Here is a 22,534-nt window from a genome sequence, read left to right as displayed (position 1 = left end):
TGTTGTTTTATAATTGTATGATTCAGATTTACATGTGTACCATCTATCAGGTCAAAACAATGGGATTTTAGGCATTTTCAGCACCATCTCAAGTTTTGTTGTCAACTTCCCATATTTTGTTAGGATTTCTGTTAAGTTACTTTCTCTTTTATTCAATATTCTTTATTGAAATGAGAATAATGTCATGTTATGACACCGATACCTCACTAATGTTGTGTTGTATATGTTAGCTGTTTTTGTTCATGCAGATAAAAATCTGTGTCAAATTCAAGTGATAAAGAAAGTTGTTTGCTATATACTTAATGAGGGGTTATATATTTTAGAATCTTACAATTTAATATTTCAAAGGAATTTTGACCAGTATCACATACATTTCTGATAAAATGCACATCTATTACAATGCAACATGTTATTCATCAAATGAGAAGAATTAACAGCTCATTTATGACTTCTGGGTCTAACAAAACAAACAAAAGTGAAAGTGTGTTTGGCCTAACCACTCCCTAGTAAACATGCAGGCAGCGGGATTAAGTGGAATTTCCAAAACTGAGTTTGTTTGTGTTGCTTGAAACCATGTGATGTTGTGGTGATGAATGCAACAGCAGTGAACCTTTAACCCTAAAAAATGATAATTTATGGAAAACAACAGTTAAAACTTCATGCATATTCGACATTTGAATTATCTGGAAGTGAACTGAATATCTACTGTATATATAACTTTAAGAGGAAATGTATTAATCATAGATAAAAGACAAAACATCCACTCTTTTTGTATCCAGTGTTTTTCTCTCATGTGATTTCTGTGTCAGAGTCTCAACCCTATGAACACAGCGAACAGGGACAAAGAAACCAATAAACCAACCAGTTTCCATAGCATAGCAAGGTACAAAATGATAATAGGGTTGAAAATGCAAGGGACAATACCAAGTACAGAACACTGGCTGTCCCTCTCGTTATTATCGACAAAGCCAGCAAACCAGAGGATTAAATGTACTGCAGAGGCGTAATAGAAGAAGAGGTGTGTTTACAGCAGGACTACAAACAAGCAAGACAGGAGTCTGGTCATTTCTCTTAAGCGTTTATTAATATTTAAGTTTGCTTCTTTTTTTTAAGGATCTTCATTGTGTTCCACAGAGAAATTAGCCACACAAGTAAATCTGATTGTATTCTCATTATCCTAACTTTTCATTATTATTGTTAATTATATTATTCTCCCTTATCAGTGCTAATGCTAGAAAAGTTACACAAGAACTATCACACGGTTGACTAACTTGTGAGCACACTGGGACAGTAAACTAACACTTCACAGAGATAAATATTAAAAAAAGGATAATTGAAAACGCAGAGGGGAGAGGAAAAGACTGACAAAAGTAAAAATTAAGAGACAAACAAAAGACAAGGTGGACATGCGTTTACATTCACACAGCCCAGCTCCACTCTTCTCTGAGAAGTACCGCTCCTTTTCCTTATTTGGCAATTAAATTTTAGGCTCCGCCCATTATCCCTTATTTGGTAGAGGTTTCCATGCCTGATTGGTTAAGTCTATTCAAGACTGGGAGGAGCCAAACCTTCGCAATTACATTCTACACTTGAACCCTCCCATTCTGTTCTACAGGGCAGGCTGGAGGACTGAGTATAAAACGGATATTGTCGTCTTCATTATCATCGTCACACAAGTATCTGTTTATTCAAAGCTCAAGCCTGAACTCCTCTGAATCTCTACTTCAACAAATCCAATAGGGAGAGGTGTCCCCCCAAAGAGACTCTAGGTGGCGCAGTTTGTCATGTATCAGTCTAGAGACATAAATAGTAAATACCTGTCAAGCAAACTGTTTGGCTTACAGGACGTGTGTCTGGTTGGTCATACTTACCCTTACTCTCTACAGCATGTATCATGGTTGTCGTACTGAAGCAAATTTTATTATGAAAGGTTAAGCCTACTCTCCAAAGAGTCCCTGTCAACAAATAGTGAGCTTTAGCATTAGCTTCAGCTCCCAAGCCCAGCCAAGCTGCATCTTAGGCATTTTGTGGAATTTTTTACTTGTGCCTGCTTTGGTCTAAGGACGAATGATGGATTTTTGGCACACAACAGAGCCCCCTATTGGAAATCTGCTGAATAGAATTTACTGCAACACTGGAATTCTGGACTGACAGCACCATCTGGAGTCCCTCTGGGGGCAATAAAAAGGACAAGACCTCCTGACACAAAACCACACTTACAAAAAAGACAGCTTAAATGGTGCATCAAAACATGAATGCGTGCACACAATTCACTCACTAAAAATGCACAAGTACTCCAAGGAAAGGGTCCTAATATGGGTAGTATGGGCTTTAAAGGCATGTCAGTCAAACAGCTCTATGTCACAGGGCAGTGGTTAGCTTTAAGTTGATTTGCTGTGGTAATCTTGGTCACTTTCGGGATTTAAACTACTATTTTAATTACGACATTTGCTCTCAGTATTTCTACCATAAGATTTGACCGCCCCTGTCTCTTGTTATTGTGTTATGAAAGTGAAGGGCAGTAAGTATGCTTAGAGGCAGATTGAATGGTTAAAGGCTTGGATATCAGCTGATCCTTCTCATCCTCAAAATGAAACAGGAGCAGTGTTTTGTCGCTGATGCTGTACCTGACAGGGCAGCCGTTGTGGCAGTGAAGGGGCTGGTTCATTGTCACATGGGGGAGGGAAGTTCGAAAAGATCGTTCTAAACCTGGACCCTGACCTTTCTCTCTCTCTTTGACGTATAAATTGTGCTTACAAGACAAAAAAAGCTCTCATTCTTCTGACTCTTACTTCCTTGGGCAGGCCCTACTTGTCCACACTCTCTGCACGAATCTCGCAAAACGATTCTATAGACCTCATTGCTTGCACAAGTTTGCTGGATGTTCATTTAACCTCCCATGACTGATGTAGGCGAGCTGGGTTTGTTAGGAGGTGCAGTACCCATGCAAAGACGATAAACATGGCAGTTCCTTGTGGCCACGCCTGACACCGCAACGCAATATCCGTATTTGCTTGCTACTTAGCGTAGTCTGATGCGCAGACATTGGGACACGCAGTATGAGGCTGCCAGCATGATTGGAAGCACTATTAACAGTTGGACTCGTGTCATCTGTAGGGTGTCGGCTGCAATCTTCTGATCGTAACTTTAACGAATCACTCAAACAAACACACATACATTCGCACGCGTACGCTCAAACATCACACTAGCAGTATAAAACAAAACTATTCAGTCAGTATTCACATGGGCTGATACCAGGCATGCAATATCCAAACAGTCCAGGAAAATAAATTTAAAAAAAAGACGGAAAACGTCATGCTTCCTGCCCACTTCCTTCCTTGTTTCCAGTGGGAAAAACCAAACAGTTGCAAAAAGACGGGGCAAAAATGGAAGACATTAACAACTGGCAACATCGAGGAGGAAGTGGTCTCTGAAATGGCTCTTGTTAGCTGCTGGGATAAACCATCTGACAGCCTGGGTGCCTTTGGCGAGGCAGGTTACAAATATGAAAATAAAAATTCAAATTGAAGCGATAAAAAATAACACAATCGCTAGCTCAAAAGTAGAGAAGACACACATTGTTATAAGTATCTGCTATATTATTTTTTTTCCATCTATACGTTTCATTCAATTCATGGCGTTATAAAGGGGAGTTTGTTATTGTTTGATATTACAACATCATCAGCTTCAATATCATCATCAGCAAAATACAATACTGCTTTCAGAGTTATTAATATTGGTTAAATATTCAAAGGGTGTGCTCTCTACAGGCTCCGCCCCTTATCTAAATTAAAGGGCTTCTATTGGTTGACAGCATGAGAGAGAGAGGACTGGTTGCCGCTTCTCCCCACTTTCCCCAACTTCTTTATTTTCTTCTTTTTTTACCTGCCCGCCTTTATTCGCAGCCCCCCGGTCCAGTTTTTCTTCTGCTTGAAAAGGGGGAAGTGAGGACATGGACAAGATGCAGATGTGATGTGAGACAGACAGTGTGTGTGCTAATCTGTGCCATATCCATCTCTCTCACTCCCTTCCCCCTACCTTTCTCCAGCCCTGCTCTGCTCTGCTCTGATGGGGAATGACGGGAGTTGTTTAGTGACAAATAAGTAACCGATTCATCTCTTTCCTGCTTCCTCTTTCCACTCCCTCCGTCCTCTTCCTCTCTCGCTCTCTCTTTCACTCACTCTTCAGCAGGACACCTCCATGGTTTGGGAGGGGCTGGGGGGCATCTGTCCGCCCTGCGAGCCCTGCGACAGGGTGCGGGAGCGAGAGCGGGAGCCATCCATGGAGTAGGAGGAGGAGAGGGAGGTGGTGCGAGAGCGGGACAGGCGGGTCATGCAGGACGACGCCACTGTGGAGAGGGCAGGAGAAAGAAATGCATGAAGAAGAACCTCACGGTCCTGTGACATCAGCTCATTCCACAGGTTTGGGAAGGTATAAATGTGAAGAAACGATGATTTGCTTGCTATTGTAACCATCCGAACAGGGGCGTAACTGGCCCCAAATGGCAGCAAATTACGCCAATATAGTTAAAAATATAAAAAAAAACAAAGACAGAACTTTGTTGCCGATTGGATTAGACATTCATCATGCAGCATTTTGAGACTGTTGAGCTAAAATTGTGGAAGAATCTGGAAATATGTGATTGTATGAGTTCCAATTCAAGCACTCCAAATAGGCTTAAGAATAAACAATCAATAGCAAAGGTTGTTACCCTAACGCCCTAAACATGATCAATATCAAAAAGCCAGATTGGATCCAAATTGGGTTAAAACTGTCCAAGGCAGTAAATTACGATTACAGTGGCTCAGCTGTGCGTGGGTGTAATGTGTAGTCTTGGCGTTGGGGCCCTGAAAATCGACTCGAGGTAGAAGTGGCTGGCGACTGGCCGGCGGCAGATTTAGTGGTGAGAGTTGAGTAAGAGTTACAACCCCAGCTGACAGCCTTTCCATAAAGCCACACCGACATCATCCGAGCTGGAGGTCTGGGTTACACGAATTTGAGTAGACAGCAGATCGTCCTGTATAAATGGATCAGCACAGAAATGTTCCTACGTTATGGGATGTGATGTTTAACCAGGTGAACTTACTGTAGCCCATGCCCTGGATGAAATACTTGAAAGCCTCCGTCAGCTTAGCAGGCTGGAAATGCACAGACAAAACACAATTTTAAAAGACTTTAAGGATTTTTACTGTGAGTTAAGGGTGATATGTTGCGTGTTCTTACCTGGGTCAGCTGAGGGAGACCACCTGCGTCGGCCATCTGCCAGAGATGAAGAAGAGAGAACACGTGAGCTAAAAGTAGAACAATAAAAGAAAGTGCACAAAACGGGGGAAGGAAGAAACGAACTGGAGTTACCTTCAGGAATGAGGTTGTGGTTGGGTCCATTTTGCTGTTGCACTCCACCTAGTGGCGACAGAGGGAATAACAGCAAAACTTAGCCGAAGCACGGCATCGGAAGAATCATATGATCGCGCCAAACTCACCGCGGCTTCTTCATAGGGAGCTTGGTCGCCCACCACCAACATTACTGGACATCTGCGGGTGACGAGACACAGATGAGTCATGAGAAGGGCGTAAACGTAGAGATTTCAAAAGTTTGCATTTTAAAAAGGAGGTGTAAGGATGTTTACTTGAAGGTGGTGCTGCTGCTGCGGTCGATGTTCAAGTCTCTGCGGCTGGTGAAGAAAAAAGCAGTTTAAGGTGTTACAAAAATTGATATGTTGCGTATTCGTATTGTGTGTGTGTGTGTATGTGTGTGTGTGTGTGTGCCTACCTATTGTAAGTCTTCCAGAAGAGCTCTATGTTGACCAGGTTAGACGCTTTGGCGATGCGATCTCTGTGAGACTGAACAAGATCTGTGTTTGAGGACAGCTCCTCCTAAAAGTGACCAGGAGGTTGAAACACATTAATACAGAGAGAAGATCTGACAGGTTCTTCCTACGAGCGTGTGCAGGAGGAGACAAAACCACATTCATGGTCATACCTGACTGAAAAGGTGGGAGAGGATCTGCTCGGCGAGTGAGGACGTCACAGAGCTGAGCTACAAAGAGACGAAGTGAGACATCAATACCATCTTCCTCGATAACATGACCAGCGGTGTGATCAATACTGGGCGGAGACGCTGATAATGTCACATCCATATTTACACTTGTCTCCTTGATGGAGGACTCCAATAAACTAGATGAAACATTTGTCGACATCACGGAATACACGCAGGGGACGGAGATGAAATCACAGACAGACAATTGAAGAAGAGGAAGAGGACAACAAGGAGACTTACTTTCTGAGCAGCCCAGTCGATCCATCCCCGGGCACTGGTGTCGATGTTGATCAGAACCAGACCTTCCACTGAATCTGGGTTCGCCAGCTGCAGGGAGGCAGAAAGAGAGGGAAGATTTGGATCAGTCTCTTTGCATACACGAAATACGATAGCATGTAGAAAGTTAAAGGATTATAACCCAGATTTTTTGCATTTTAAAATGGTTGCTTCTGTGGTGCTGAAGTCACGGAGACAGAAACTAAAAGAGCCCAAGACTCACTGCGAACTTGGAGAGGATGTACGCGCCTGCTCCCACTCCCACTCCGATCACAGTACGGAAGCTGGCAGAGGCACACACACACGCATTAACAACGCTGATGTATATAGGCAAGCATAATCAAAAACGCAGCAAACAAACAACTGACGTTGTTAATTGAATTTATAATTAAATATAAACTTTATTACGATGTTCCACAGTAAACTATCTGGGCTCCTGCAGTGGGATCACAGCCCAATGCTACATATTTGACATCTACCGCTGCAACATGATGTAGATAACAGCATTCTGCATGTGTTTTTCCAAGTCAAATCGATTTCTGCCCATGCTTACGTCTAAATGAACTCACTTGAAAAATTGCAGGACAGCAGGGATCATCTCTGCAATGGTGTCCATGGAGGGATACTGGTAACTACAACAGGAAACACAGTTGTTCTCAATCTAACAAACCCAAGGAGGTCTTCAGAGTTTTAGCCACACACAGCGAATGTCGTACCTGGCGGGAAAGGCGGCAGCCCCGTCCTCCTGCCCGGGGGCGTCGATGTGAATCAGGGTGAAGTTTTTCACGATCTCCTGCATCTCCTCGAACTTGAACAGTGGCGAGAAGCAGCTCTTGCCTGCCAGAAAACAAATGAGTTAAAAACGACAATGAGATTTGGTGCGTGGGGTCATGAAGGGGAGACGCGCAAAGGAAAGAGTCGCTCACCGTCCAGACCCACGTCGTGCATGGTGAGGATGGCGGGCCGGCGGGTGGTGCGCGTGCCGTGCAGGGTCACGTGCAGGACACCGTGAGGGGTCTCAATGTTGTGCTCCTGAAAGAGAGAGCGACACATTCTAACCTGTTAGAACCCGTTTAGGGCAACGCTGACACTTCTGGATTGGGATTGTGTGTGTGTGAACGCTCTTACCTGCCCTTGGTCCAGCAGGATCCTCGCTGCCAGCTCAGCCTCCTGTGATGAATCAAGGGGGAGGGAGTCTCATTAGAACACGCCCAACTTTATGTGTGTGTGAGATCAGGTTCGTGTGCCTGGAAACCATAATGGACGTTTTGTTCATTATGGTGGTGGTGTGGTGTTAAGTGAGGCCAAGTCCTCTAATTAACACCCACACAGGCAGCGTGGGCGACATAGAGGAGCAGGTGGTTATGGGATGTCAGGGATCATGAAGAGGAAACGCATTGTGTCACATTTTGTTGCTCATTTGCAAAGCTCCGATTGTGCAAATTAACCAACATGGCAACCTCTTACAAAATGAGCACGTGGACAGATTGTCTTTGCTTGGTTAAATGAGCAACCCATGTCATATGTCATATGTTGATCCAGTCATATAATGAATGTATATAATACTGATTATTTGCATTTGGCATTAAGCAGACTCTCACAGTAAGCTTGTTGTCGTTGTTTTGTGTTAAGGTTGTATTTCCTCATTTTGCCAGTGGGTGTGAGCAGTGAGAGGCATCTGCTACAACACACACATCTACATGTCAACATCAGCAGAGCGGAGCGGAACAGCTGCTTGCGCTCCCCTGGGATTTGATGTCAGCAAGGTACATATGACACACAGACACACACACACCTGTACATTTGCTCAGAACACGTGTTGTCATGCAGGCTTTGCTAGACTCTAAGCACAAACCAACATTCAATCGCATATGGTGCACACATTGACAACATTGACTTTCACACACATTACACACCCATTACACACACACACACACAAACCCCCCCCCCCACACACACACACTTAATTTTTAGCTAAGTCGACCTACAGAACTTGTGTGTATTTGCAAGCATACTCATGTGCATGTGTGTTACATGGTATCTGGACCTCTGACCTTGGTGGAGTCGGCCTGACCCGTGAGTAGAGGCTTCTCCTCTGTGATGGCGATCTCTTGCATTTCGGTTGTCATGGCGTCGCGTTCCTGCACAGGTGGAACACATGATTATCACACACTCCACATCGCTTGTCCCTCTCCGCTGCACACAAACACACAGCGACGTGGGCACAGATGCAAGTGATTAAATACTGTATACGGCTTTGTTCCTATGGGAATGTCCGTGCACAGTGGGGCCCTCTGAATGTTAATTAGTCATTAGTGGCAGCAGAGATGCAGAAAGGGATTGTGGGACGAAGACAGAGACAAAAGGGGGTGGAAGAGAGCCTCAAACGTTGGCTGAAAAGTATTACAAGCCTTTAAAACCAAGTCTAAAGTTTTAGACTTCTACAGCAGTTATTCCACTCCAGGCCCTTTAACCTCCTTGTCAGTGTTCGCTACGTCTTTGTTGTGTTGCTGCTTGCGTGTCTGTTCAGCACGACCTGCATCAGCTGTGCGCCGCAATAACAAAACACTCTTTTAGCATAAGCACACCTGCTCACCCCTTTTCAACCCTCCAAACACTGGGTGCTAGACTGTGTTGCACAACAACATATCAACACATCTGCATGACCGCGGGGAGAGAGAGAGAGAGAGAGAGAGACAGAGAGAGAGAGAGAGAGAGAGAGAGAGGATAGATAAAAAGAGAGAGAGTTTAAGGTTAGATACAAATCTGCTTGTTGTTCTGTCCTTTTATCTCTATCATAATCATTTAATCATCCATCCATCATATTGGAACGATGGTGTGTGTGTGTGTGTGTGCACTCATACAGAGAATGAACTACTGCCCTGAGGTAACACACTTTCAGACGGAAATGATTAGTCACCAAACGGCCCCCCCTCCACACTACCGCCCACCAATACACCCACCCACACACAGACACAGTCACACACACACACACCGTCCTGAATTCATCCTTTGTTCCCCCCATTCATCTCTCTCTCTCCACATCATCGTCCATATGTACTTATTAGGTTTGCGTGCATCTTTCAGTAATCCCTCTTCCTCATCCGTCTCAATTGCCCGTGCAGTTTGGTGCCTCGGCCTCTTCCCTCTCTTTGTCTCACTTACTGTCAAACTCGAACTGGAACACGCTCGGTACGTCGCCAAGATCCGCCGATGGCCGATATCATTTAATGTACTATGATTCGTGTGGCTGTTTTATCTGGGTGTCGGTCTTTTTGTGTGCATTCCACTCTGAGGTCCTGGATGTTTTAATTGGAAGCATTAATAAAAGCAAGCATGGATCCATCTGTTACATCCTGCTCCATTCAGTGTGTGGCAGGCTGAATTATTGCATTCACATCATGGTGAAGGTTGTGAGGAGGAAAATCTGCTGCTGAAGCCTGCGGACAGGCACAGTGGTAGAGGAGGAAGTCACATGCGCGCATCATGTTTAATGCAGCATTGATATGGGTCTCATGTACACCTCGGCCATTATACTTGGTCTCCCCGCACCTGTACCTTTCCTTCCCTCAATCCCACCCTTCTCCAGCACACATTTCCCTTTTTAACATTCTAATCGGCCTAACTCACTCACCCCCCCCCCCCCTCCCCCCTCTCTCTCTGTCTCTCAGTTGGTGTGTTTCAGAGCGTGTAATAACTGTTTAACTGCACAGGAGGCGCCGTCTGTCACCACGGAGAGAAGAAAGCGACAGATTCAAATCCAACAGAGAGAGAGAGAGAGAGAGAGAGAGAGAGAGAGAGGGAGCACAACAGAAAATGTGTTGCTCGCTCACTTTTTTCCCTCCCCTTAACTTCCACAGTTCAGCTGTCAGATAACAGTTGCTCAATTCATCTGCTGCATCGAAACAGGTTCCAGCTCTCAGATATCAGCTGGTGACGAAATAATTTCTGGAGTCAAATGAATCTGAGGTCCTTCGTATGGATTCATAAACGGCATTTCAGCCGTCCACTGCTTGCCGGTCGTCTCATTACAGCAAGTCACAATCTGTTTTCGTCAATCCTCCCTGTCATCCCCGCTTCCCCCATTTTCTCCCCATTCTCCCTCCCTCCCTCTCATGCTGAATCTATCTCTGTGTCCTTTAATGCAATTCAATGTCAGCACAGAGTTGCTCTGCAGTCAGGCGGTTACAAACCAAATCGTCTGGTGTTAGTTATTGCTACACACTAGAGCTGCCACCATCCATTAATCCATTCTCATCGACTATTCCATTAAAAAGAAGAAGCGATTAAAAACACACCGTCCTCCAGTTGTCTTTGTTCTATTGGTGGCAAATAAAATAAATTGTAAAAACAAATGATAGATAGCAAATTAAACAAATGACAGAAATGTAAATATTTCTGTCTTAAGCCACTCATCTATATCAAAGTGGCTTCATTATAATGGTTTATTTAAATTATTATTAGCTGGGATTGGAATATTGCAATTTTGTGTGTCCATTATATTCATGTTATAGTGTAATGTGTGTGTATATACATATAAATATATAATAGTGTAATGGAAGCATCTGAGTATTGCAATCTGTGGGTGATGACTGCTCAGGCCTGGCTTAAAGAGACTGTGCCCGTTTTCACTCTGCGTGCACTGTAGTGCTGGAGTAAGAGGGAGCAGAGGTGGTTCAATTACTTTTCCACATTAAAGCATTGCTCGTTATAAATAAGACTTAGTTCTAAACAAGAACATGGAAGTCTGCAAAATGTGTCCACTTTGACTCCAAAACAGCTGAATCCAAGCACGTGAATCCAGACCAGTTTGCTTGAATCTGGATAAATGTGGAAAGTGAAGTTGATAAAGGTTACCTGAGCTGACACTTCAGTGTGTGAGAGGTGAGTGAGTGCAGTCGATTATCTCACTTCCTTTGCTTCTATCGCTCTTTCCGCACCAGAATAATAAATCCAACCTTCCTCTTTTAAGGAAGTGACATTACATGGCCGTATGACATTTGCGTTGATAAGATTCTCTATGCAAGTGCGCTGCTTTCAATCCCTGCTGCTGTGTACGTTGACCTTCATGCAACCAAACGTGAAGTTGAACACTTAGATGTAATCATATAATAATGTTTGTGCTTCTGCATTTCCTCTCCCTGCTGCTTTCGAAATTGAACCCAGCAGTCTACACATTGGTGTGAGGAAGGATAACAGGAAGTCGACCACAGCAGGATCCTTTGCTGACAAAGAGTAAATGCACAAATCTCTGATATGGGGATCAAACCTAAGAAATTGCTTGTTGTACGCTGTTTTTTCCCAATTTTTTTCCATAACACATTCTTCAATTTGCAACTTCAACACACGTCAATGGAGATCCGGCGAGTGACAAAGTCCAGCATTGCAACAGAGAAAAAAAAGCATCATTAACTTGTGGTTCTTGATGAAAGATCTGCGTATTTGCTGGTTTGTCTGCACTCTGTCAGGACTTCATTTCCTACTGACAGCTTCTATTACTGCACAAAATCAACTTCCACCGAGTTGAAAGCTGCGACAAACTAAACCGGGGGCAAAGCCACAAGTAAATGGGCTTTGACTCGCTGCTCTACTTTTCCCTAATGCACCACTTCATTGGTGAGGGACTTTCACTGTTGTGCAAAGTGCTGAAGCAACAAGCAGCCGCCACAGGAAAACTCTCTCTCTGCTTCCCCTCCAGCCAATCTCAACCTGCTTACTGTCCGTCGGTGTCTCACTCCATTTCTGCCCGACATTACTGTTCATTCTGTCTCACTGCAGGTCTTCATAGTGTTTCTGTCACCTTCTCTCTCTCTCTCTCTCTATCATTGTTTCTTGCCGCCCAGCAGCGAGTGAAAGGGAAAATGGGGTAAACAGCACCGCAGCCAGAGACGCTCCTCATTCATTCTGTCTCTCTTGGCTGCCACCGGTATTTGCAGCTCTCAACAAAGAGGCACCACACACACACACACACACACACACACACACACACACACACACACACACACACACATGGTATGCAAAAGTAGACCACTAAGCATTAAGGTCACCTATATCGAGAAAGTAGGCTAAAGGTGGAAAAGCAAAAAGGTCGTTGTAGACAAGCTTTAAAATGTTGAGTTGTTTGAGGCGATCTGCTGACATCTGTGTTGGGGTTGCATCCGACTTTCCCGTCCCCGGCATTTCCAACCTAAGACAAAAACCTCTGTGCAGCATGATAAACTCGAGATGCTCTTGTCATTTGTGCGGAGCAACAAATCCCTAGAACGGCAATGGCCATGTTTTTTCACAAAACTAACTAAAGAAACGCCAAGATGGAGGGGATGATGGCGAACTTAAACCAAATTCCTCCCTCTTCCTGGACACGTGGACCCCCCGACAGTGTGATATACCGTAGGTTCAAAGTGGAGGGTTGCACACACCTACTGCCATTGAGCCTGAAATGGATTGATGGAAGGCAGCATTTGGACACAAGTTCTGTTCTTTTTTAGCCATAAGTCGCGGTTTGTCTAGGGTGCCAATTAGGGCCGACATGTTTCCTTTTGTACAAATTGAAATGCTGAATTTGCACATATGGATCAATAAGGACTCGTCTGATCATATTATCCTATGAGGCGTGGCTGTACTGATTGATAGGGTGTGACTGCCCGACCCCTTAGAGGAGGGCGATACAAGCTGTTGATATCTTTTATGTTTATTCATTTGTTTAAGTGTCTGGAAGCTAATGCCTTAGCGGTTTGGCATGGCAACAGGAAACAAGTTCAAAGCAACAACTGCTACCACTCGGCTGTGAGTGCATTCAGCCTCAAGCGGTCATTTCTGACCCGTCTGGAGGTTTGGGGAGGGTTTGCTGTTGCTAAGCCTATTGGCCCAAACAGAGTCGGCGAGCAGATAATGAGAGCGCAAAATGAGAGGCAAACGCCTGGAGAGAGAGAAAGCACCACAGCAGCCACCATGGAGACTCGGAGGAGAGCCAAAGCTCCTCCTGTGCCAATCCCCCACCCCTCAAATCTCACCCCGCAGCTTCCCACAGCGCTGCTTTCACGAGCAAGGTTTTCCTCTTCCTCTCTTGTCCCCTCTTCACATTTTAGGGCTTTTCTCCGCCTCCATCCGCCCACTCCCAGTCGGTTCACTCGCATCCGTAACACTTTGAAAGCAAAACGCTGCTTCAACGGAGGCGCATTATGCACTAATTGCATTCTCAAAAATACTGTGAATAACCACTATAATTCTCACGAGGAGACACGCATGAGAGTCTGAGCAGAATGGATTAAGTATTTCAGTCATTTATCAAAGAAAAACCCCAGTAAAATCCAATATCCTTCCTCTCAAATGTCAAAACGTGTTGCTTTTCTGCGTGTCACATAACTAAACTAAACTAACTAAACGTGTAACTAAACTCAGTTGCTCAGACAAAACAAGCAATTTCAGAATGTAATACGGAGCTCTAAATTATTCTTTACTTATGAAAAACTAACCGATGGAGCCTTCCATAAAGAAATGAATAACTTGCGGAACCACATGGAAGCAAAACACAGTTAGCTGCCCAGAACGCTCCATGTGAGCCAATGGAGTCTGAGGGACGGGCTTTTACTTTGTCCACTCCCATCAGACAGAGGCTCAATCATTACCCCCACTAATTACGAGGATGTCCAAAAGACAGCAGTTCGTCTTGTTTTTGGGTTGATCTGCCAGCGTTCGAAAGACAAGAAAGAAAGCTGAAACCACTGGGTCGATTGTTTCAAGTCAGCCGCTCAGACAAGCCGCGTATTTGTGTACGCAAATACACTAATTGACCTTCAAGCTAGAGTAAATTGATTCTTCGGGACCATTAGGTTAAGGCTAATAAAGATTAACGGCCAGACAGCAAAGTGGTGACAGCACTTAGCTGCAACTTCCAGAATACACCTTTAAATCGTTGACAGCATAAACATCCGTGTGACATTTTGTGCGATTGTATTTAGTTTAGCTTTTGGTTATATAGCTGTTGATAAAATATTTTTTGTGTTTGTTCAGGCTTCTAATTTGTAGTTTTAAACTTTATTTAACCAGGTATGGTTTCCTGGGCACACACTGTTATCAGCAACAGCCTGTTCAGAAAGCTAGACACATACTCCTTTGGCCACTGTGTAGGTCAGACAGAACAGCGGGGGGGGACATGTTGAAGGTAACGGGGGCCGAAAAAGGATTGATAGATTAATCCCAGCAGACGATTTATTGATCTGTCGTGCTAAAGAGAAAGCTGAGCCTGAAGGCAAAGCTCTCAATTTACCCGTCGACCTACGTACGTCAACAACTCTTACATGAGTTCTCCTAATGCCCGATAAACAATGAGATCTTGGATTCAAGAAGCATTGAGTCGGGAGTCAGGGCTCAACCTAAGCGACAGGGTGAGGGGCGTGGAAGTGGGACATCTGGGCTGGAAAATGGATGGATGGATTTCTGAGCTGCACATGAGCACAGATACATTCACACACTAAACTTTGGTAAATGTTTTCAACAACTCTTTCGGTCGCACAGGGACCTAAATTCTATCTCTTTTTTAAAACAAACCTGAGCCTGAGGACAGAATTGTGCTCGATTGTAACTACGCTTACTCTTCCACACGCCGTTGCTATGCAAACGGTGTTGCTCACATTCAGGCTGTGGATGACATTTTTCATACATATTTGGACGACAGGATTGACCTTTAGTCGACATGAACCTGCAGCTCTACACTCAGTCTCAGGTAATGTTCTTCATTGTGTCCCGTTGTTACATATTTATCCATTTCTGGCCCACAGCCAGCTCTCAAGTGGTCCTCCCTCGTTGCGATAGCCCCTGTTGCTAGGAGATCGGTAAGACAACTGCAAGGAATCTATATAAATACACCAGGCATGGACACACACCAGGGGGGCGAATGTTTCCTATGCTAACATATTTTCTCTTTGTTTTCGCCCCAATCTCTCTGTCTCTCTCTCACTGCTTGCGGGTCTATGGACGGTCTTTCCAGATTATGTAACGACACAGTGTGCACAGCTCACTTTGTGACACAAACGCACGCACACGCACACACACACACACACACACACACACACACACACACACACTCACACACGTTTGATCAATCTGACAGTGTTGCAGTGGTCGCACACTTCTGTCAAAATCCTGTCGTCGTGTTGTGTTCAAGGAAGAAGACAAATATGTGCACATCAGTCTACCTTTAGAAATATGAATGAAGTTTAGGGCTGAACGTCGTCTATAAATAGGGTGCTGGGGCCGCTTGGACGTGTGGGAACAGACAGAGCTTTGTGCTGCCCAGCCTGTCTGCATCTGGCCTCGAGCCACCGGGCAACAGACTGAGCAACACAAACGCGCACTGACCTATATGCTAACGTATGGCAACTGCCGAAATCACACACACCTACACAGCATGAAATCCGTACACACTGACCCAGATGCTGCGACCGCGTGCACACCTACGCACAAACAGAAATCAATTCTTGCTCAGATGAATATGTAATACTAGATGCAAGATTGGGCCAAGATAACAATTCAGACAATGGCCGGAGTTTACTGGGACACATTATCACACCATGGGCCAATGTGAAACTCACTGTACAGGCAGCATAAATAAATGAAGTTCATGTTACAAAACTCTTCACTACTGCCCGTCCAAAAATAGCAGTGGCCATATCAAAACCAGTGACCTATCTTGAGTTACACAAGCAGTGTTTACAGCCTCTCCACAGCATGCAACGAATTTCACAATGTGCCGGAATTCATCTGAATGGTGGAAATAGTGCTTGAGTTACAGGGTGGAAAATGGTGGAAAAATGCAATCAATAACTGATCTTCAATACGCAAGCCTGAGTTACAAAAACACATCTGAACCTTGTAATCCAAATTGTTGATGTTCATCTGAACCCACAAAACCCAAACCCTTAAGTTTCTTATCGGTATCGGCTCAACTTTCAGCATTTGGATTCGACTCATTCCCAATATTGGGAAGTTTCATTCTATTGATGACAACAAGCGGAGTAGAAAGGTACACATGTAAACAACAGCTCTACGGCAAATTTTTTAATTTACAGACACTGGTCCACTTTTGGTTGCTACAGCACTGCTGTGTACACTGGGTGAAAACAGGTCCCTTTAAAAGGTCTGAGCTGCCTACATACATATAAATGACTGAAAATGATGAACTGGATTAGTTAAAGGTCATTGTTTGCTTCATCCAACACACTGGCCAGGGAGAGAAAGTGAAACTGTGCACTGTTATTCCCCTTTGTATCTCCGTAATTGTGTGGAGGGTTCCAAAAACACAAAGACAGAATTACTGTCAAAAATCCCTCCTTTTTCTTTAATTAAAGCTTTGTGTCGTTTCCTTTCTTGAAATAATTGCGTTGGGATTGCAGCGATGAAGCCACACAAACACACACTTAATCCACCTAAAGGTGTGGGCCTTAGGAGAGTGTAAGGGTATATTACATATAGAGACATACAGAAGCTGTCGTATTTATATCCATCTTTAATCCACTGCCTATGTTAAGTTGTCTGTGTTTCCGCCAACAGCTGTAAGAACATCTGCAATAAATGCACAATGATACTTAAATCCAGTCGTAAACAAAGCCCAAACACTGAAGAGGCACAAACAGCTGCTCCATGGCACTGTCACTGCAGAAACCGCCGCCATGCTTTCCCGCTTACTACAGTAATACTTAATACTTCACTTTTAGATGCTGCCTTTGCATTCTCGTGTTCCCACCATGTCATTATCATACATGACCAACAGCTGGTGCACTCTTATAAAGCATCATCAACACCCAAACATAAGGGCAAAGATCTATTTCTGAGCAAACACGGTGACAGAACAACATCCTGGGACATGAATACATCTGTGCTTGCTGTTTACTGGCCTACTTTGCTTCATAAACATACAAGCCTCTGTTTACATATGATGCTCTTTGTTATTTTTAGTTCTTGTGGTGTAATACAGGGGGGGAGTGTATCAGTCCTGAATTAACCCGACAGCCTCACAACATGTCCATGCAGCTGGCCAATTAGATTAGAGTAGTGTTTTCACTCAGTGCACAAGGGTGAGTTGCACTGCATTTTTTTTACATATCAAGAATAGCACAGTTTTGAAAATGTACCCCTAAATGAAAATAACTGAAATGCATACCTGGAAATCTGCACACGTCCCCTTTAAGTTGATGTGTAATCAGAATCCCACAGTATGTCACAAAAACGTTATGTAATGACCCAGACACTTTCACTTTAATATCAATTGTCATTCATGGAATTAAATTGGGTCAATACATGGAAATCCACTTTCGCCAGCATTGAAGGTGAGAAAAAAAACATGATTTGAACTTCAACCCCAAACTTCAGCACAACCAGTGCAGCAGGTAAGGGCATGTTGTCGTATCCCACAGTCAACACAGATGGATGAGCAAACACAGTGGGAGTAAATGTTAACACTGGCAGAGTCAACAGGCAAAGGTGACGGTGTGAACACGCTCGAGTAACTTGTGTAAATGCATTTGTGCTTCAGCAAAAGGAAGCAAATGCGAGAGGAATCCGGAGGAAATGTGGATGAGATGCAGTGTTTAAACACCTAAAATCAAAGTCTCCATTTTCTCCTCTCTTTGCATTGTGACCTAGACGCCTCGCAAGTGCTTGAAAGCATCCCCAAGGCTCGGCAAAGTAATGGAAAATCATACACACTCATAACGTTGGTCAATATCACGGAAATGTGTCGTGCCATGTTTAAAGTTTGTGCTTGGCTACAGGAGAATTTAAAAAGTACTAAATATGTCACTAAATCACGCAGCAACACACCAACCAGGCTCACAATTTGATCAAGGTTTCTGTCTTTGTCCAGAATTCAATGTTAGAGAAGATGGAGATGCCAATGGTTGGGAATCAAGACTGCAAAGGTTGCATTTGTGGGAAGGATTTTTGTGAAATGATTTAAAAAGAAACAAAATGGGAAAGTTTGGTAATTTATTAGATAATTATTTCATATATTCAAATGTATGTTCAACCTCCTCTGTCAGTTGGATTTATTATATTCGACAGTGAGGAATGTATATTGTAATTTACGCTTGCTCAGCCTGGAGTCTGGGGGTCCAAACAAGGTATTTACGACATGTCACACACACACACACACACTTCTGCAATCCCCTGTGCTCACACTGGCACTGACTGATGACGCTGCATCGACTCTGGATCGAGGTCAAATTGGTCGATAGCCAACACGGCAACGAGGTCAGTGGCGCAGAGACGATCAAACTCAGCACTTAGGGATCAAATCATGGCGACTCGCTGGATGGCCATCTACTATTTGACGACAAAACCGTCCTTACGCTCGCATTAAAGACTGAGAATGTCACCCGCCCCCACAAACGCCCGGGGATGGAGCCCTACCGCCAGGCCGAAAGGGCAAAAGTTCAATCCGAGGAGGTCCCTGGCCGCGGCTGATGAGTATGACGTCACTCAAAACTCCATCAGTGAGTGCCTTGACACGTCAACAACCTGGCTAATTCGCCTATAACGCCATCCGTTTGCGGTTAGTTGGAGGCGAGAAAGGCTCCTGCAACTGTTTTGGTTTTGTGTTGAAGTTGAACTTGGAGAGCAGAAACGGTCAAACTAAGTCACGCACGTAATTGCACTGTAAGAGAAACAAAAACAACAATCTGACACTATTAATAAAATTTTTAGTGAGGATTGACTCATTCCCTCCTTAGTTTGTGTGAGAACACGACCATGGATATATGGAAAAAGCGCTTTACTGGCGACTCAGAGTTATTGCTGGGGGCGAGGGGGGCGGGGGAGGGTATTAATAATATGTGAGGTGACACATATTAAGGGGAGAGAAATCCTTTGTGTTGAATATTGTCAAAAGTGTCAAAATGCGAGGTTGACCCCTATAGAATTTCCTCATCCTTGTCATAAAGTTACATCAAAATCAGCGTTGATCATCTTTGTCAGTAGCAACCAAACCACACAAACGTCTCTGTGGAGAAAGTACACTGAGACAATCCTTTAAATGGTTATATTTTGGTATCAGGCCACAACGCTGAGATAAAAATGGACACAAAGATGGTGACACCACACCCACCAGCACATCTGAACAACAAGTAACAAGAGAAGCAGTGTGTGTGTGTGTGTGTGTGTGTGTACACCTGAATTATATCTCGCTGCACAACCATTCTGGGACAATGTGTGTGTGTGCGTGTACGCGCGCGCGCCACCAGCAGGGGCTCCACTTTGCTCAAAGAGCAGCGAAGCCCAGAGTCTCCAAATGCGGAATGACTCACACAATCTGTGCCCGCGCGTGTGTGTGTGTGTGGAGTCTGTGCGCGCATACAGCTTGCAACGTTGTGTAAAAATGTTTTTTGTAGGTGTGCAGACAGGGTTAGTTTTATGTGCGTGTGCGTGTGCGTCCTTGTTCTGGTTCGACCCGCTGAAGGTTCCCATTACGCACGCCAGCCTCTACATATTCTATAAGGAGGACTTCCTTTCGTCCTTAGGGTGATTGCTGTGATGTGCTGTGCAGTCTTGCTTGATCGGGCCAATGCATAAACACAAGGGACACACCCCCATTTGACATTGACACACACATTTCACACTCCCCCCCCCCTGGCGCGCAGAGACCCTCGACACCCACCTCGACCAACCCCAAACCCCCAACCCCCCCCCCCCCGTTTCTCCTCCCAGCCCTGAACACAAAAGCGAACCTTTTTGTCAAAATAAAAGTCTTCAACCGCGACATTCCCGTTGGAAGGAGCAACGATGCGCCTGTGAGGGGAGGGGGGGCCGAGGGAGGGGGGGGTGTCAAAGATAAATATGATCCAAGTTCATACGGCGGGAGTGATGTCAATACTGGCCTACATTGCGTCTATATGAGATCCGAGCCGCGCTATCGAGCTGTCATGTCTGTGTTGGTTATTGTAGAATGAAAAACAAAACCGCACCGAGGAACAAAGACCCCTGGCGATGCCACATGTGCGAGTCAATACACACGTTCACTCACATCAGGGCGCCTCGTTTTAACACAAACACACATGCACGAGGAATGATTAAACACAATCTTTGGATCTTTTGATGGAAAACGGATTTAAAATGTTGATATTTTGCAGATGTGAGGTGTGTGGATCTGAAGCCGGATCGAGCAGCATGTGTCTGGATGCAATTGGAGTAAACACAGGGGGGGGGGGGGCTGATTCAGGACTTTGACAGCTTCCTTTGTGCATCATTTAACAGGGATATAACAGGGGTTACTATTTGGATATTTGCCTGTTTTATATGAAGTATTTAAGCCAAATATAAAAAAACGAATATTTCAGCAAGGAACAAAGACAAAATCTACAGGCTGTCGCTCGACTTTGGCTTTAAATGACACTGAAATATAAAAAAAAATCCCTGCCTTTATATTTATGTTTTTACATAATAAAAAGCTTCAACTCACCTTTTAATCCGCAAAAAGGGAACACAATGAAATCTTCAGACAAAACGGCAGACTTCTAAAAATATATTACAAGTCTCCGCTTGCGCAACAACCTCTCCTCGCTCTCTGTGCGCACTGGTCCCTCCAATCTTCCCACTATAATCTCCTTTTAGATCACTTTTTTCCTCCTTCTCCTCCTCTATTTCCCCTTCACTTCCCAATGTTTTCTCCTCTTTCTCCTGCAGGAGGAAAAAAATCTGCACACGGAGAAATTCGGAGCGGTCCATTGAAACGGCAATGCGGGGCATCCAGTTTCCAGGGGTGCCGAATACGCTTATATCAATAAATAATCGATTTTACGCTACTAAAACAGTTCGTTTTGATCGTTATTACACTACGCCTACACACAGGATGGGTCAAATTTGGGTTAGGCTAAATAACTGGTGAGATATTGGCATATAATGATGTTTTCTGCTGTCGGACTACCCCTCTCCTCTTTGAGGGTGTTGGTACAGTCTATGGTTGGCCGTTTTGTGGTGGATGTGAGCCCCAGCTCGGGCGCGCGCCACCAGGTAAATAAACACACCTGTTAAAAAAAAGGGCTGGAAGAGGAAAAGGAAGGCGACATTTTTACTTTGGAACAGTCCAACGATGGGACAACAACAGTTTGTCCCCTGGGGTTCCGTTTGTTCAAATCCTGGCTCCTGTGGCTCCATGTGACCTCCAGGGGTCATCGAGGGCGTTTCTGGTCCATGGGTGGCAGCACTGATAACAGCCATAAAGTTGCATGTCAGCGACAGATATGGAAATAAATGAGCAACCCAACAACAAACCAGAGGGTTTCATAATAAATAAACAAATAACTAAATACATATTTTTGTTTGTCCTGTTTGGAATGAATGTGTGACTTTCTTTTCATTTGCGATTCCAGGCTGTTTTTTTATTGGATTTTTTTTTTTTTTTTTGGCTGCCAGGGAAAGAAAACTGCATTAAAATTAAAATTAATAGTAATACAGAAATATAGCCGTATGCAGGGCCGTCCCTAAGATTTTGGAAGAATGCAGGTCCAACTCAGCCGCACACAAAGTTAGGGCTCGTTTGTCTTCTAAAACTCTGTTGATGATCAATTTAACAGAAGGGACCAGGGAATTTAGTTTTTCAAGCACACTGGAAATAATTTTAGCAGATTAAATGTAAACAAATATATGTTAAGACTGAAATGTAATACTGAAATTACATGATATAGCACCAAATGATATATGAATAAAACATGTTATGCATGCAGACTGCAATTATCTGACGTATAAAACAAATTTTTACATTTGGTATGATTTACCAAATTATTTGATGTATGTATGTTTACTGTTACCCTACAAAGTGTGCTGAAGTCATTAATGTTTTTGATATTATTAGTACTTAGAAATAAGAGCTCAGTACTTGTGTTGATTGAGGTGATTAATGTGATGTTAAAATGTTAGAATGTAGCCTATACCTATTATAGACAGTCTCTATTCTTCAAAGTCATTCATGAACCAATCATTTTAGCTGCCAGGGTAAAAATGATGGAATACAGAATGAGCTTTGGCGTAATCCTAACTGAAACTGTACTGCACTGTACTGAAAACCAGGATCAGAGCTGCCGAGGGCCAGAACATCACTCATCGGCTTTGCTGTTATGCAAGCGTGTTCATAGTTTCCCCAGACGGCACTCACACAGCCACATTTGTGGTGCTACAGCGAGCCAAAACTCCAAAACTGTTTCCTGAACGACTTCCCAGAATGAAGAA

At 44.0% G+C, this 22,534-nt stretch overlaps 1 protein-coding gene across 1 annotated transcript; it reads right to left on the bottom strand.

Annotated features, from left to right (window-relative positions):
- Window positions 1–155: 155 nt before the first annotated feature.
- On the bottom strand, window positions 156–21,035 carry ndrg2 (NDRG family member 2). The gene is made up of 16 exons (XM_076162569.1): window positions 20,769–21,035; window positions 8,371–8,457; window positions 7,445–7,486; window positions 7,243–7,348; window positions 7,033–7,153; window positions 6,886–6,948; window positions 6,540–6,600; window positions 6,281–6,367; window positions 5,984–6,040; window positions 5,774–5,877; window positions 5,631–5,675; window positions 5,484–5,535; window positions 5,356–5,403; window positions 5,224–5,259; window positions 5,087–5,138; window positions 156–4,348 (listed from the first exon to the last, which is right to left on the bottom strand). The coding sequence occupies exons 2-16, from the start codon at window positions 8,443–8,445 to the stop codon at window positions 4,185–4,187; spliced, it is 1,113 nt and encodes a 370-aa protein (XP_076018684.1). The 5' UTR covers window positions 8,446–8,457; window positions 20,769–21,035; the 3' UTR covers window positions 156–4,184.
- Between the last annotated feature and the right edge of the window lie 1,499 nt (window positions 21,036–22,534).

Source organism: Genypterus blacodes, unplaced genomic scaffold, assembly GCF_046128005.1.
Source record: "Genypterus blacodes isolate CSIRO-AG114 ecotype Tasmania unplaced genomic scaffold, CSIRO-AGI_Gbla_v1 ptg000122l_1, whole genome shotgun sequence".
NCBI lineage: Eukaryota > Metazoa > Chordata > Actinopteri > Ophidiiformes > Ophidiidae > Genypterus > Genypterus blacodes.
The sequence above is the reverse complement of the archived record's forward strand: the minus strand, read 5'-3'. Positions and strand labels throughout refer to the sequence as shown.

Excerpts from the sequence above, each read along its gene's own strand:
- ndrg2 (XM_076162569.1), bottom strand. The coding sequence starts at position 8,445 with ATGACAACCGAAATGCAAGAGATCGCCATCACAGAGGAGAAGCCTCTA. Across the intron at positions 7,349-7,444 it reads TCCTGCTGGACCAAGGGCAG|GAGCACAACATTGAGACCCC; the intron begins GTAAGAGCGTTC and ends TCTCTCTTTCAG. Across the intron at positions 4,349-5,086 it reads CATCCAGGGCATGGGCTACA|TGGCGTCGTCCTGCATGACC; the intron begins GTAAGTTCACCT and ends CCCTCTCCACAG.